Genomic DNA, 12,828 nt, shown 5'->3' on the forward strand with positions numbered 1-12,828 from the left:
CTTTTCGGACAAGAAAACGATACCCACAACAACCTCGCCATCCGCACCGGACGACACTTGACCTGGGAGCCCAAAGAGGCGCTCATCAGAGTTCCGTTTTGCCCTGAATCTTCTCCTCAGCATCTGCCTCCGGACTCTGGCTTTGCAGGACTGTCTCTAGATCCGCCTCGAACTTCGCCAACATTTCCTTCCAAACATCCGACTTGTCCAGCGCCCTCTCCAACTTCTTCCACGACTCATCAGTCTGCCCGCTTGTGTCAACAGTCACAATTTGCTTCCCAGCCCTCATGAAATGCTCCAACACCGCTGAATTCTCCTTCTCGAACTCTGCATGCCTCCTCTCAAAGATTGTCTGTGTATCATTCGCTCGACCGACACGAGAGAGAACCCTCCGGCATGCCTCGTCCTTGGGACAGTTGAGGAAAAGGACAATCGCTGGATCGGCTTGTTCGAAGTTGGGAATCTGTGACTTTCGTCCTGGAAATCCGTCAATAAGCACAGCTGCTGACTTGTTCCAGCTGGCATATGGTTGGATCTTTTCTTCGAAGATATTCTTCATGATCTCATCTGGTACAAGCTCGCCTGCTTCGACATATCTCCTGACAATGTTGCCGAGCCCTGAATTCGCTTGTACTTCTTCTCGGAGCCAGTCGCCAATAGAGATGTGTCTGAAGTGGTACTTGCTTGCCAGTCTGCTGCATTGCGTCCCTTTTCCGGAACCCGGTGCTCCTGAAGACTGTCAGCGCCTGCTCAAGCTGTTTAGTGACGAGCCTACCTAGGACATAGATGATAAAGGGGGATCTTCGATCCGCTGGAAGCAACGGAAGGCTCTCGACAATCTGGTCAGTCATCTCGCCAGCTGTGAGGATGCTATGGGTGGGACAGTTCTGAGGATGCACATCTAGATGGTGATTGAGCTAAACCATGCTTTTTATGAACAAGAAGCTTGCTTCCAATCAACGGAATAATGAGAACGATATGGAAAATCCAAACAGGGGAAGCAACACAACGGTGAGTTCAATTCCTTCGATTTGCCTTGTTTGACTGTTTGCTGGTGCTCGCCAGGTTAGGGAGCCGCCACCAGACAAAGCGTTTTATCATCTAGTGCCTCCAGAACTCAAAGGATACCAGAGAAGCCAGAGTTTGCAGATGTTCAATATGACCCTACGCAGCAAACAGCATGTTTGTGCCTGCTTGCTCGTCACAAACGTTCTCTCAAGTTCAGAATCCCTCCAAATGCCGCTGCTGGAGTGCTGAAAAAAGGTGTCCTTCCTCCTGATCTTATCCGTTCTCATGCCACCTGAGATTTGCACACTTACAGGATAATACGTACGGACTCGTCTGCTCATCGCCAACCATGTTGCTCGACAATCTCTACATTCTCTTCTTCCTCTTTTCTTTTGCCTTCATCAAATGGCTCCAGCACCTCCTCCACCGTAAGATGCACCCGAAGATCATTCCGCTCTCTGTCAACTACCATTTCACTCGCAAATGCAACTGTAAGTCACATACTGCTAACAACACAACCTCCTTCCTGACCAACTCCATCAACACCAAGACGGACTGCTGACCATGTATAGATGAATGCGGCTTCTGCTTTCACACCGACACAAACAGCTACATTGCTCCCCTGCCAGATACCAAAGCTGCCCTTTCCCTCCTCGCCCTGGCTGGCATGAAGAAAACCAACTTCGCCGGCGGTGAGCCATTCCTGTACGCCCACCATCTTGGCGAATTGGTCGACTACTGCAAAGACATTTTGCACCTGGACTCCGTGTCCATCGTGTCCAACGGTTCGCACATCCGCGAAGACTGGCTCAAGCAGCACGCTCATAACCTCGACATACTAGCTGTATCGTGCGACAGCTTCGACGAGCGCACCAACATCGCCATCGGGCGCGGGAAGGGCACGCACATCGCTCAGCTATACCGGATCGCCAACTGGTGTAGGACATACGGTGCGCTGTTCAAGCTCAACTCTGTGATCAATCGATACAACTGGCAGGAAGACATGAACAGCCACATCGCCAAGTTGGACCCATATCGGTGGAAGTGCTTCCAGGTCCTGCTTGTCGAAGGGGAGAATGATTCGGAACAGACGAAGCGTGACGCGCGGAAATTCACCATCCTCGATGAAGAATTTGAGCATTTCTGCAGCAAGCACAGAGACAACCCGTGCTTCGTCCCAGAGAGCAACAAGCTCATGGCGAAGAGCTATCTGATTCTTGATGAGCATTTGAGGTTCCTTGATCGCTCGGGCAAGGCGCCAAGTGGGAGCATCATGGAAGTGGGTGTGGAAAAGGCATTGAGTAGTGTGTTCTGGGACATGGATGGGTTCAAGGAGCGAGGTGGGATTTATGCTTGGAACCAAGATCAGATTGAGAAGAGCAAGGAAGAAGCTGAGGGGCAGAATTTGGCTGCCACGAAGCGATTTGGTCTTGCTGTTGGCGATACCTGTGGAGGCTCTCAGAGTGGTGAAGCTGTCGACATGGAGGATATCGGATCCAAGAAGACATTGTGAAAAGTGATCTCGCTGAGCCTCAGGCGCACAAAGCTGGTGATGTACCAGGGGTATATGGAAAAACAATGGCGATGTGCTTGATGTACCTTTCTGATGCGTGCGTGGACTGTCATACCAAACGGTTACTGGCTATCGATGGCACTCGTCTGCAATGATGGAGACTTTTTCCTTCCTGTAGCAACCAAATCAGTTCTCGAAGAACGGAATGCTCGCCCTGTGCTCTCGATTTGGCTGGAAAATGATCGCCTTCTTATATGGCTTCAACCCGCAGCACAAGCATCTGGACAATCCAGATCCCAACACTGACGCGCTTCGTCTTGAATCACGATTTTAAGAGTCATAATGGCAAAGGACCGAAAGTGGAAAGCCAGATCAATGTGATAGATCTCGCTAGAGCATACATTGCCCTCCTCCATCATATGGAGTCATCGCAGCCGCAGACATTCCGGACAACCCACAACACTTTTGCGAGAACGGACACGACAGCTCGTCGAAGTCTGTGCCCGGAATGATCGGAAGGCGCTTGAACAAGGCGGACAAGATGGCTGAGCCGAATACCAAGACAAATGCGGAATCTGTATGGGATCTATTTGGGTCGAACACGGCTGCAGTGGTCGGGTTGAACTCGCGGAACTGAGCGGTCAGGCAGAGGGGCCAGGCTGAGAAGCTCGCGAGCGTAGCATGGCCGACGGCTATGAAACATTCGAGGAGTTCGGCCGTCCGTGGACAATGGTAGTCAGTCGAGCAACGGGATCTCCATGACAGTAATGCAGGTGCAATTTGACCACTCAGGAGGTGTCTTGAATCAGTCATTGAATTCCGCCCTGAAACAGCAGGGCCTACACGGTCTCGTCTCATACGTTTTGATCTCCTCTCACCACATTGACCATCTCATAGCTGGGCCCAGAGTCGACATTCTTGCCTCTTCCAGCAGCACCGCGCAGGTTGTCGTCAGTGTCGGCCACCCCATTCACTGGCGTCTTCCTTGGCACAGTTCCGAATGAGATAGGCTGGAGTTCCCGATATCGACATGCCCATACACCTAAACTGATTGTGAGTGCGGCACTGGCTGCTTCCAAACCCCACCAGAGCAGATTTGTCGGTATAGATTTTGTGTAGAAAGACGTAATTAGAAGGTGGATGAAGTGGATTGTCAGCGCGAAGTCGGGGACAAGTTTCGATCGCGCGATCAAGAGGAGGATCGGTATGACTCTTATCGAAGGTCAGCGAGGGTAGAATCGGCTTCTCAGGAGGCTTACATTATGAATCCATCAATGACCCAGAGAAACCCGACGGTCCAGCCGACCGTGTTATCGCCTCTAACGCTGTGCCAATCGAAAAGTAGACTCAGAGAGAACTTTTGCCCGAGTACAATTGTTGTAAAGAGTATCAGCACAAAGGCAGCCGTGTAGTAGAAGAACTGAAGCAGGAGGATGGAGCGGACAATCTTCAGTGGAGGGAGTTCGGTGAGGGCGCCTGCGCGAGGTGGCTTTCTTCGTCGAGGTGGCATTCGCCTATCAATATGACCGGTTTGGGACGGTTTCTTTCAAATATATCGGTTTCAGCATTGCCATGTAGGTCAGGTACATGGGGAGGCCTCGGCGCTGCAGTTTGGGGACGGGCGTGGCTCAGGTAAACAAAGGAATGCGGTGTCATGAAGATGTATGGAGTTGCGGAAGACTCAAGGTGAACTTTTGTTAGTGGAGATCCCCGGTTCTCGAAACCACTCCAATTCTTAGAGAATTGACCACGACTCAACTTGGAAAAAGCAACTGCGGATTGTACTTTCAACACCGGTCTCACCTCTTCGTCTCGTCGTACCAAATGGGTTGGGGACTTCCTACCTGGCTCGGTGGCAGTGCTGGACCTGCGCAGCCAGAATCAGCACGACCGAAATCCACGGACGGCGGATTTGTGGCTCCCGACCGGAATGCAAGAGAAATATGTTACGAGTCGAGAGATATCTTCTTCGAGTGTTTGGATAAGAACAACATCCTTGACGCGATCAAGGAAGATGAGAAGGCAAGAAAAGTATGTTCGAAGGAGGTGGCGGACTATGAGAGAGATTGCGCAAGAAGTTGGGTGGGTATACACGACATTTCTCTTCTCAAGGTTGACTATGCTGACGGGGCGGTTGTTCAGATCAAATACTTCAAGGAGAAGAGAGTAATGGAGTACAATCGAGACCGCACGTTACAGCGGATACAACAGGACGATGCAAAGATGGCTGCGAAGGCCAAAGCAGACAGAAAAGGCGGATCGTGGTTTGGATGAAGAGCTATCGAGATGATTTCTTGCACGAGATCAGCGACGTCCAGCGGTGTCGGGACAAGCTATCTAAGGAAGCAATGTCCCAGGCCCGAGATCTTCAGCGCAATACCCTAGCTGCTGGAATCATTGTGGCCAAGCAGGATATACAGCCGAAGCTTCCGGAGGCAAATCTGGAAGCATGTATAATACTGATTGTACAAAAGACATGGATACGACCTACAAGTGTACGCCTGAAGGTAGAGATGCGACAGGGTTGCATCAGGAAAGGCCACGACAACATCTGCTCCCCTACCAGAGTGATCCTAATAGATATTCTTCGCTCCTTTCTCTTGCTGCCATCACTGACGGTCGAGCAAAGCATCAGCTAGCTGGCGCAAATTTCATCAATGGTCCGAATATGCACTGGCATGCTTCTATCTTCAACGACCTAGTAGGCCTACAACACTTTGCACCATGACCGCAGCCTCCCTTTCCCAATTATCAACTGGCTCTTCTCCTTTCGGAGCCGCTTGCGCATCTCCTAGAACAACGGTCTTTGGCATCCTCGATCCACGTAAGACACATTCGCGTATCTCAGCCCGGACGGTCTCGCGTTGGCTCTTAAGCGCGCGAGCAGAAACCCCTCCACGATTCAGAATCTCGGACACACGAGAAGATAGTGACGATGCTAGGGATCTCCAGAAGTACGACGGCAGTGATGCCGTGTCCAGTGCGTTGAGAAGCAAGTAGAGGAAACTCTCTGAAGAGGGCACCGTTGTTGCTCCCGTAATCTCGGCATCGTCGTCATCACTATCATCTTTGGTGTTGCTATTAGACATCGACGTCTCCTGGTCCCGCAGTAGTGGATGTTCAGGAGCAAATATCCCTCGCAGTAGGACTTCGAGAGCCACCACATTTTGACACCTTGCACTCGCCTCCAGCAAAGCGCGGTCTAGCATAGGAAGCTGGCCCAACGCCCTACCGATAGACGCTGAACTCGATGTGATAGCCGTTTGTAGATAACTTTGCAACGCGCGCAGTAGATATTCAGGCTCAAAGTCTGTCTTGGACATTTTCTCGCCGTCAATGTGAGGTGCAGGAGACAACAAGTAGAGAATGTGCGTTGCGCTTGTGAATCGCGCACGACTGTCCTCTGCCTCACGGAATGTAGGACCAGATGCAGCTGCTCCGCCCGAAGGTGCTGAAGATAGCGTACTCATCGAGAATTCGCGTACAGCTCGTCGAGCGAAGTCGAGGATTTTTGCTTCTCCGTCCTCAAAAACCCTGCCACGTAATGTTTTGACAACGCTGACTCGGCTCAGGTCAGCGCTATCCGCGCCACTCATTGCGTCGCGAAATGCTAAGATTGAAAACGATGCTTCGACAAGAGCACTGTGGTCCTCCTTCCCAAGTCGGCCGGCAGCTCCGAGACCGGACTCAGGCATGATCATCTCAAACTGTCTGGCTAGGCCAAGGATTCGTTGCACGCTGCGTCCAAGGTGAATGACTTGAAGGCTTCGTTGGGCCGTGGTCTTCGCAGCGACAGCTCGCTGATGCCGGACGAGGACTTCTTGTTCAAGTCGCTCGTAGCTCTCGACAAGTCGGACGCGCTCTTCTTCAACTCGTGAGAGGATGGTCTGGGCCGCCGCATTTTGAGTCGATGTGTAGGTTAAGATGTCAAGCGCGGACCGGGAAGTCAAGGTGTGAATATGAGAGTCTATCTCCTGCAGATCGAACAGGACTCGTGACAAGGGGGTTGTGAGGTCAATTGTGGGATCAGAGGGATTGTTGGTTGCAAGTACGAGATTGTTAGCGTGGCTGTATGGTGAAAAGGCGTCAGAGGCGATGTAGTCAAGGTCAATGTAGGTTGATGTTGTGGTAGGTGGCTTTTGTGTGGCCATCTTGGATAATCGAGCACGCCTGATCTCAGCTGTGCGATGTCTGACTCTGAGGTCCCATCATTCGGCCATTAGGTGTTGGCTCGAATGGAGTGCTAGAAACCGACCGTGACCCTGAGGTTCTTCGAGCTCAGACCATTGCAAATGCAGCGTCGACCCACTCCTCAACGACGAAACGACCGTTGGCTAGCTTCAGGCTGTCTGAGCGATAGAGTCAAGACTTTGAAGATTCTGAAGTTAGAAGGGTTAGTCTTTTGGTACATACGGAGTATGAATTTTAGATTTAAATGCCCCGCTAATTTTTCGTTACTTACAGTAGCCTAACGCCGGGCAAGGCTGAAACCTGATGAGCCTTAAAACGAGGCCCTAGGCGGCGAGGGGGTCAAAGAGCAGGCTGATAGGCTTCAGCTTGGCGCTGGCCATTTTACTGGATCCTCTCATCATGCTGTCTTTATGACCTACAGTAGTGAGGGGCAGACCCTGCCTTATCCTGCCTAAGCGAGCATAAAAACAATGCGCAACAGATGCCAACACAAACATGCAGAGACGCAAGGGCGAGCTTCGATATCTCACAGACTCACACATGTCAACAAGGTCATCTGATAGTGGTATGGCACAAGTATCCGCACATGGCCGTATTTATGGAACATTTCCGAGTGCTTGGAGGTCCGTGCCTGACTACAGATGTGCCTGAGTCGAGCGGCTATCCCCTCCACATTTCGAGGGTTCCTGGCCTATTTCTCATGGAAAGCCAAGTGCTCCTTACATGCGGCAATAAGGTCCTACTTCCGAACGCTCCGCAATGGTCAGCAACACAGCGATTCCCGATTGTCAGAGGCCACGAGCGTGCGAATACGATAGGCGGGCCCGCCTCGAGGTTTAGGCCCTTGTACGCGCAATCCACGGGTAGGTGAGTCAGTGTCGACGCATGGCGAGGATGAGACGGCAATGTCAGGCTGCATGACATATTCGTACCCATTGACTCGGCATTGTGAATGGCACCGTTCGCTCAAAGGAGGTAAAGACAGACGCGGGCTGAACAAACGTATGCAGGTCGAAGGCTTGGGGGTGGTGAAAATCATGCGCTGGCTGCAGTGGCGTCAGTCACGAGTTTGCCGGCGACAGCAGTGAGAGCCAACAATTGATTCCTTGGAGGTGCTAAAGATTCGAGCGATGTCGAGTTTTGGCCCTGACTGGCTGCAATGGTGATCGTACAGGGGGGTGGCTATGGATGTCCTTATGGTGGCTAGAATTAGGCTAGGTAAAGCTAAGAACGAGGCTCGTGCAGAGTGGCCCGCTGTGCCCGCTGTGCCCGCTGCATATCAGACTTGAGAGAGACAGACTGCATTCGCCTCCGCCCATCATGGCCCCATATGCCTGCGCATCCCCTCGTCCAGACCTGGGAAAATTAGGTATGCCTTTCGAAAGCAAAAGCAGAAAATCAAAATTCCAGCCATGTAATGGATGATATGGCCCGAGTCTGCCTGGGAACTATACCTGTACCTTACCTAGACTTCGAGCGTCCCCCAGCGACAAGCAGGAACCGCCGAGCCACCGACGTCCTGCCCCTCTATTTGAGGCTGGGCTTAAAGGCCCACCCACCATCCATCCACCCCTCGCGAATCCTTCTTTCATGGTGACGGCAGTGGACGGCTTGCGTTCCTTGCTAAACCGTCTTTTGCCTATCGCCTGGACTCCTGCAAACTGCGCACTCTACTTGCTGCACATGCACCTCTTGTCTGCTTCTCTCTAGACTCGAGATCTGTCTATCTCGTCTTCATTTCTCATCCTCTATATCATCATCAATCTTGCGTTGTCAAGCCACCATCATCGCTCTACCATCCTCACCAAACCGGGTCCGCTGACCGAGTCAACGACATCCGGACTCTGCCTTCGACATACACCGCTTTGTCCCACGCTCCTCGTCATCTGGCCTCTTCCGTTCTCCACAAGTCCAAGATCTGCCTTGCCGCCAATAACATCGAATATCCTTGGGAATTCGAGATCCAACACATTAGCATCTTGACCGGATTCGCCGTCGCCGTAATTCGCGGCTAGGCTTGAGCCAGAATCGAAGACTGTAATATACAACGCCCACGGTTCTTATCTTCTCTTCCACTGCACCAGTACCTGAAAAGGTTGACCGTATGGATTGTTGGCGTGCGCAGCCTTTTCGTTAGAACTTCCTTCGTCCGGATCCTCGTCCTTATCACCGCTCACCAAATCATCCGAAGGCCTCCGTCGCCACACTTTCCCCTTCATCGATCCAAGTCAACACAAGAAGGAGTGCTGGGACCGTCACGCAACCTTTCCCCTGGTCGAAGCCACTCCGAATGTGTATCAGGATCGTGGCGTAAGCCGCAACTTCTCGAGTCCGCGACAGTCGCATAACTTCAGCAGCGCTCCACCATGGCGGCCATTTCGAGTCTTGTGTTGAGCGAGACAATGCCATCAAAAGATCGCATAGAAGAGATGGACACACCTACAACGCCTCGCGCGGCTCGATATCCATCACCTCTTATGGCCGAACATAACTTTGGGCTCGGAAATGATCCTCCTCGGCGGCCTAAGGCTTCATTAGATCAAGGCCATAGCAGCAATGCCCTCGAGCACAGAGACAGTGGGACGAGCAGAAGAGACAGCGTGGGCGCTGCACCCAGCGAAATGGACGTGGACGATGACGACGACGACGACGATGATCTCCGTGGCTCGGACAATGAAGCCGAACTGGGCGAGGCAGACTCTGCCTCGAGAAAGAAAAAAGGCCAGAGATTCTTCTGTACCGGGTACCCGCCTTGCAACCTGAGCTTTACCAGGAGCGAGCATTTGGCTCGCCATATCAGAAAACACACAGGCGAAAGACCTTTCCAATGTCATTGCAACCGGAGATTCTCCAGGTTGGACAATCTGCGCCAACATGCCCAGACTGTGCATGTCAATGAGGAAATTCCAACCGATTCACTGGCTGCTACTGGGACCCGGTTCCAACGTCAAATCCGCACTGATCGTGTCCGGCCCGCGGGGCGACCGCGCACTGGAACCGCAGGCAGTGCGGGAGGTCACAGTCGCGGGCATAGTCGAAACCTGTCGGCTTCTAGTGTGGGCTCGACCTCGTCTAACTACAGTATTGTGACGGAAGCGAAGAGGCGGCCACCGCCCCTTCTCATGGCCAGCGACGGCTCTGGTAGGCCGAGCCTGGGCATCGAACCACCTCAGACTCCCCCTGCCCAGTATCGCGGATACAATCCAAACTCTCCCAGCGGCATGAGCACACCAACATCTGCCAACTTCTCCGCCACCCCTGGCAGCCCTGGTTTTCTGTCATCCATGGGATCGCCAATGTCGACTAACTCTCGCCCGGGGGGTTTCTTTGGTTCAGCACCTCATGCCCGGCGACTATCAGTCCCATCCGGAACCAATCTCTATCAACCTCAGTATCCACCGGGATATCCTATGGCCTATGTGAACCAGATGGGACCAGCCAGTTCACATGGATCGTCGAATTCCAGCGTGTTTGCGAGCCCTGTTTCGACTACATTTCCTATTGCTTCAGGACAGCATGGCCCGCCTGGGGAGGATTGGCGACGACGAACGTGGCATCCTTCCACGATCCCAGCGGCCAATCTCAACTATGGCCGTCCTGCCACAAGTGGGTTGACGTACTCGCAAACCCCAGACGCACCTCAACCCGCTCATGCTCAGCATGCTACTGCAGCTGCTGGCCATGCACCTCGACTGCCAGGAATAGAAAGTTTCGACCATGTTCAGCATCGGTCGTACACCCCTCCTCGTCGCCAGCCTAGCCCCATGCAAGTCGATCCCAACCTTACCGACCCCAACATGTCTTCCTCGAACATGCATGTGGAGCAGCGTGCGCGCCAGGGACACGTCTCTTGGGACGGCCCTCGTCCCAGCCAATATCCAGAGCTTGATGATCCTGCTAACAGGAGCCACGGCGCGACCTCATGGGGCCAGCAAACAATCAGTGAGATCCAAAACGTGAGTGTGCGACCGAATGAAACTCTACGGCAGATTCACATGGGTCCTCCCCATTCCTCTATGACAATCCAACAGCAGCAAAAAATGGCACGAGAAGCCCTCGACGTTCAGTCTCCGGCTCAGCAGAGCAAGAGGCATGGCTGGTATAACGGACCCCTAGCGCACGCGCGGACGTCTCCCGAAGACTCAAGTAGTAGTGACGGCGTCCCTACACCTGGCATGACCGCTGTCGAAGTGCATCCTATGATTATGCATAGCAGCGGCTACATCGACCCACAGCATTCAGCGTTACCCTCAGAGGGGCACCAGAATGTAGGTCGTATGCCTGCGAGCACTTTCCATATCCCCACTAACTCGCCTCAGGTTTGTCTCGCTCCCGCCCCGTACATCGAGCCGACGCGTCACGAAACCAGCTCGTCCTTTGCTGATCACGCGGGCCGCGGAGGCGAATTGAATCGACTTGAGGCTCTTGTCGCCGTCGCAACAAGCGGCGAGATTGGCCCGCGCTGAGCGGCATCTGCGGCAACAGTAACTAGATTAGTGCCGACTTTACGCCTCGATCACGAAACCTGTTCTTGGGTGAAACCATAATTTTGGCCTGTTGGCTGGTCAAGAGGAGGCCTCCCTCGAACCGCAATCCCTCTGATGGTTGCATATTACAGATCTTGACGGCTTGGATGAAGAGATACCCATTACGACTTTTTGTCTTTCCGTCGTCGTTTGCTTGATGTCTTATGAGTCTCATCACTGAATGTACGGGTCATTGCTTTTGCTTTTGCAAGCGGGCGTTTGAGATTTGGTGAATGCGCATGAATACCCCTTCTGGTTCATAAGCACCGTGTTTTATATGAGATGACTTTTTTGGTTTTGTGTTGGAGGGTCTCAGCCGCCTCACGTTGCGCTTTGGTTTCAACTGGTTCATGCAACCTTCCTCTACTCCTGACGATGATGATGATGGCATGCCTGGGATGAGACTTGGTGACGGAGGATTATGGGTTTGTTGGTTGATGTTCGCGCATATACTTTGATCAAGCAATTAGCCAGCATAATGAAGATGCCTTCTACCTGCTTGTGCCTGCTGAACGAGTCACCAACCTTGTTTGTGTATTTGCCCCGTTTAAAGCAGCGTCTGACATGGCGCGCCAAGCACAGGTAACGACACCTCCTTTTTGCATTTCTCAACTTTCAATTATCAGCCGATTCCGGGCGCGACGTTGTTGTGGAAGGATGGAATCGCCGCTCGACGGGTTGAAGCTTGTAGAGGCCACGGTTGACAGGGCTACTGTCTCGCTTGCTCGTTGGCAGTGCAAGACCCTCCTCATGGCCATAGCTAGGTGCCAGGTGGCAGCGTCGGCATCCGTCAGCCTGGCTGAAAACGATGGCAGCTTCATGAGCTTCTCCACGCCATATCCAGTGACAAGAAGCCCTCAGCCAGACGCAATGCTTGACGGTAGTACAAGTAAGAGCTGTGGAGCGATACCCTTTAACATCACCGACCCACTAAAAATGCATCATGTTCGTGAACATGACCTCCTATAGGGCCAGTGCATAAAAGGTAACGCCTTCAGCCGACCTGTGTAACCCAAATCTCCGCTGTCGAAGTTTCTAACGTAGGTACCCGATGGATTTGGAAGTGAGTTAGCTGAAGATAGAAGCTGATAGCATTGCGTCGAGGCAACTGTGGAGATACTGACAGATACAGGAGAGCAAACACTCGCAGCCTCAACCTTGGATCAGGCGGCCTTTAATGGGAGATCTTGCCATGGAACCATCGCGATTGGATGGCTTCTGAGATATGATCGAGGATGTTGCGACGGCTGCCGGTAAAATTGTTCAGGATAACTGCTTCGAGTTACACCATGTATGCTGTACTGCAGAATATCCATGTTCGTTCTCGGACACCTGCCTCCACGTGCATCTTTGCATATATGTGGCGCCCATCTGACCAGAGCTAAAAGGGAGCCGCGGGCTTGTACATGGGGAAAGCAACGATTGTAACGTACAAGGTTCGACAGAGGTGTACGCCTGTTCCAATGCGGAAAGCTTTCGACGCTGTAAACGAATGCTCGTTGAGGCAGAAGGAAGGCACTTGTCGAGGTCCAGGATGTCATCATTGTCCATCAAAGATCAGCGCCCTTCCTGATGACGAGGAGGGCACTG

The 12,828-nt window shown here is 52.5% G+C and overlaps 6 protein-coding genes across 7 annotated transcripts; 3 read left to right on the forward strand and 3 right to left on the reverse strand.

Annotated features, from left to right (window-relative positions):
• Window positions 1–85: 85 nt before the first annotated feature.
• On the reverse strand, window positions 86–851 carry PV05_06389 (uncharacterized protein; the record flags this gene model as incomplete). Its single annotated transcript, XM_013459120.1, has 2 exons — window positions 86–729; window positions 776–851. 2 exons carry the CDS (start codon window positions 849–851, stop codon window positions 86–88), a joined length of 720 nt encoding a protein of 239 aa, XP_013314574.1.
• Window positions 852–1,280: 429 nt separating this feature from the next.
• On the forward strand, window positions 1,281–2,693 carry PV05_06390 (uncharacterized protein). Its single transcript, XM_013459121.1, has 2 exons — window positions 1,281–1,499; window positions 1,581–2,693. The coding sequence occupies exons 1-2, from the start codon at window positions 1,358–1,360 to the stop codon at window positions 2,519–2,521; spliced, it is 1,083 nt and encodes a 360-aa protein (XP_013314575.1). The 5' UTR covers window positions 1,281–1,357; the 3' UTR covers window positions 2,522–2,693.
• A 509-nt stretch (window positions 2,694–3,202) lies between these two features.
• On the reverse strand, window positions 3,203–4,171 carry PV05_06391 (uncharacterized protein). The gene is made up of 2 exons (XM_013459122.1): window positions 3,781–4,171; window positions 3,203–3,733 (listed from the first exon to the last, which is right to left on the reverse strand). The coding sequence occupies exons 1-2, from the start codon at window positions 4,029–4,031 to the stop codon at window positions 3,376–3,378; spliced, it is 609 nt and encodes a 202-aa protein (XP_013314576.1). The 5' UTR covers window positions 4,032–4,171; the 3' UTR covers window positions 3,203–3,375.
• Window positions 4,172–4,269: 98 nt separating this feature from the next.
• Window positions 4,270–5,176, forward strand: PV05_06392 (uncharacterized protein). Its single transcript, XM_013459123.1, has 2 exons — window positions 4,270–4,603; window positions 4,664–5,176. The coding sequence occupies exons 1-2, from the start codon at window positions 4,346–4,348 to the stop codon at window positions 4,793–4,795; spliced, it is 390 nt and encodes a 129-aa protein (XP_013314577.1). The 5' UTR covers window positions 4,270–4,345; the 3' UTR covers window positions 4,796–5,176.
• Window positions 5,001–6,900, reverse strand: PV05_06393 (uncharacterized protein). The gene has a single exon (XM_013459124.1). The coding sequence runs from the start codon at window positions 6,670–6,672 to the stop codon at window positions 5,212–5,214; it is 1,461 nt and encodes a 486-aa protein (XP_013314578.1). The 5' UTR covers window positions 6,673–6,900; the 3' UTR covers window positions 5,001–5,211.
• Window positions 6,901–8,305: 1,405 nt separating this feature from the next.
• Window positions 8,306–11,736, forward strand: PV05_06394. Of its 2 annotated transcripts, XM_013459125.1 has the most exons (2): window positions 8,306–10,980; window positions 11,032–11,736. In XM_013459125.1, the coding sequence occupies exons 1-2, from the start codon at window positions 9,079–9,081 to the stop codon at window positions 11,176–11,178; spliced, it is 2,049 nt and encodes a 682-aa protein (XP_013314579.1). In that variant the 5' UTR covers window positions 8,306–9,078; the 3' UTR covers window positions 11,179–11,736. The 2 variants fall into 2 exon arrangements, with proteins under 2 accessions (XP_013314579.1, XP_013314580.1); XM_013459126.1 differs by having other exon boundaries at window positions 8,306–11,736.
• Window positions 11,737–12,828: the final 1,092 nt, after the last annotated feature.

The sequence above is a fragment of the Exophiala xenobiotica genome (assembly GCF_000835505.1).
Source record: "Exophiala xenobiotica strain CBS 118157 unplaced genomic scaffold supercont1.4, whole genome shotgun sequence".
Taxonomy (NCBI): Eukaryota; Fungi; Ascomycota; class Eurotiomycetes; order Chaetothyriales; family Herpotrichiellaceae; genus Exophiala; species Exophiala xenobiotica.

Coding starts and splice junctions, on each gene's coding strand:
- PV05_06392 (XM_013459123.1), top strand. CDS start 4,346: ATGGGTTGGGGACTTCCTACCTGGCTCGGTGGCAGTGCTGGACCTGCG. Junction 4,604..4,663: donor GAGATTGCGCAAGAAGTTGG/GTGGGTATACAC, acceptor GCGGTTGTTCAG/ATCAAATACTTCAAGGAGAA.
- PV05_06391 (XM_013459122.1), bottom strand. CDS start 4,031: ATGCCACCTCGACGAAGAAAGCCACCTCGCGCAGGCGCCCTCACCGAA. Junction 3,734..3,780: donor GTCATTGATGGATTCATAAT/GTAAGCCTCCTG, acceptor ACCTTCGATAAG/AGTCATACCGATCCTCCTCT.
- PV05_06393 (XM_013459124.1), bottom strand. CDS start 6,672: ATGGCCACACAAAAGCCACCTACCACAACATCAACCTACATTGACCTT.
- PV05_06394 (XM_013459126.1), top strand. CDS start 9,079: ATGGCGGCCATTTCGAGTCTTGTGTTGAGCGAGACAATGCCATCAAAA.
- PV05_06390 (XM_013459121.1), top strand. CDS start 1,358: ATGTTGCTCGACAATCTCTACATTCTCTTCTTCCTCTTTTCTTTTGCC. Junction 1,500..1,580: donor TTTCACTCGCAAATGCAACT/GTAAGTCACATA, acceptor GACCATGTATAG/ATGAATGCGGCTTCTGCTTT.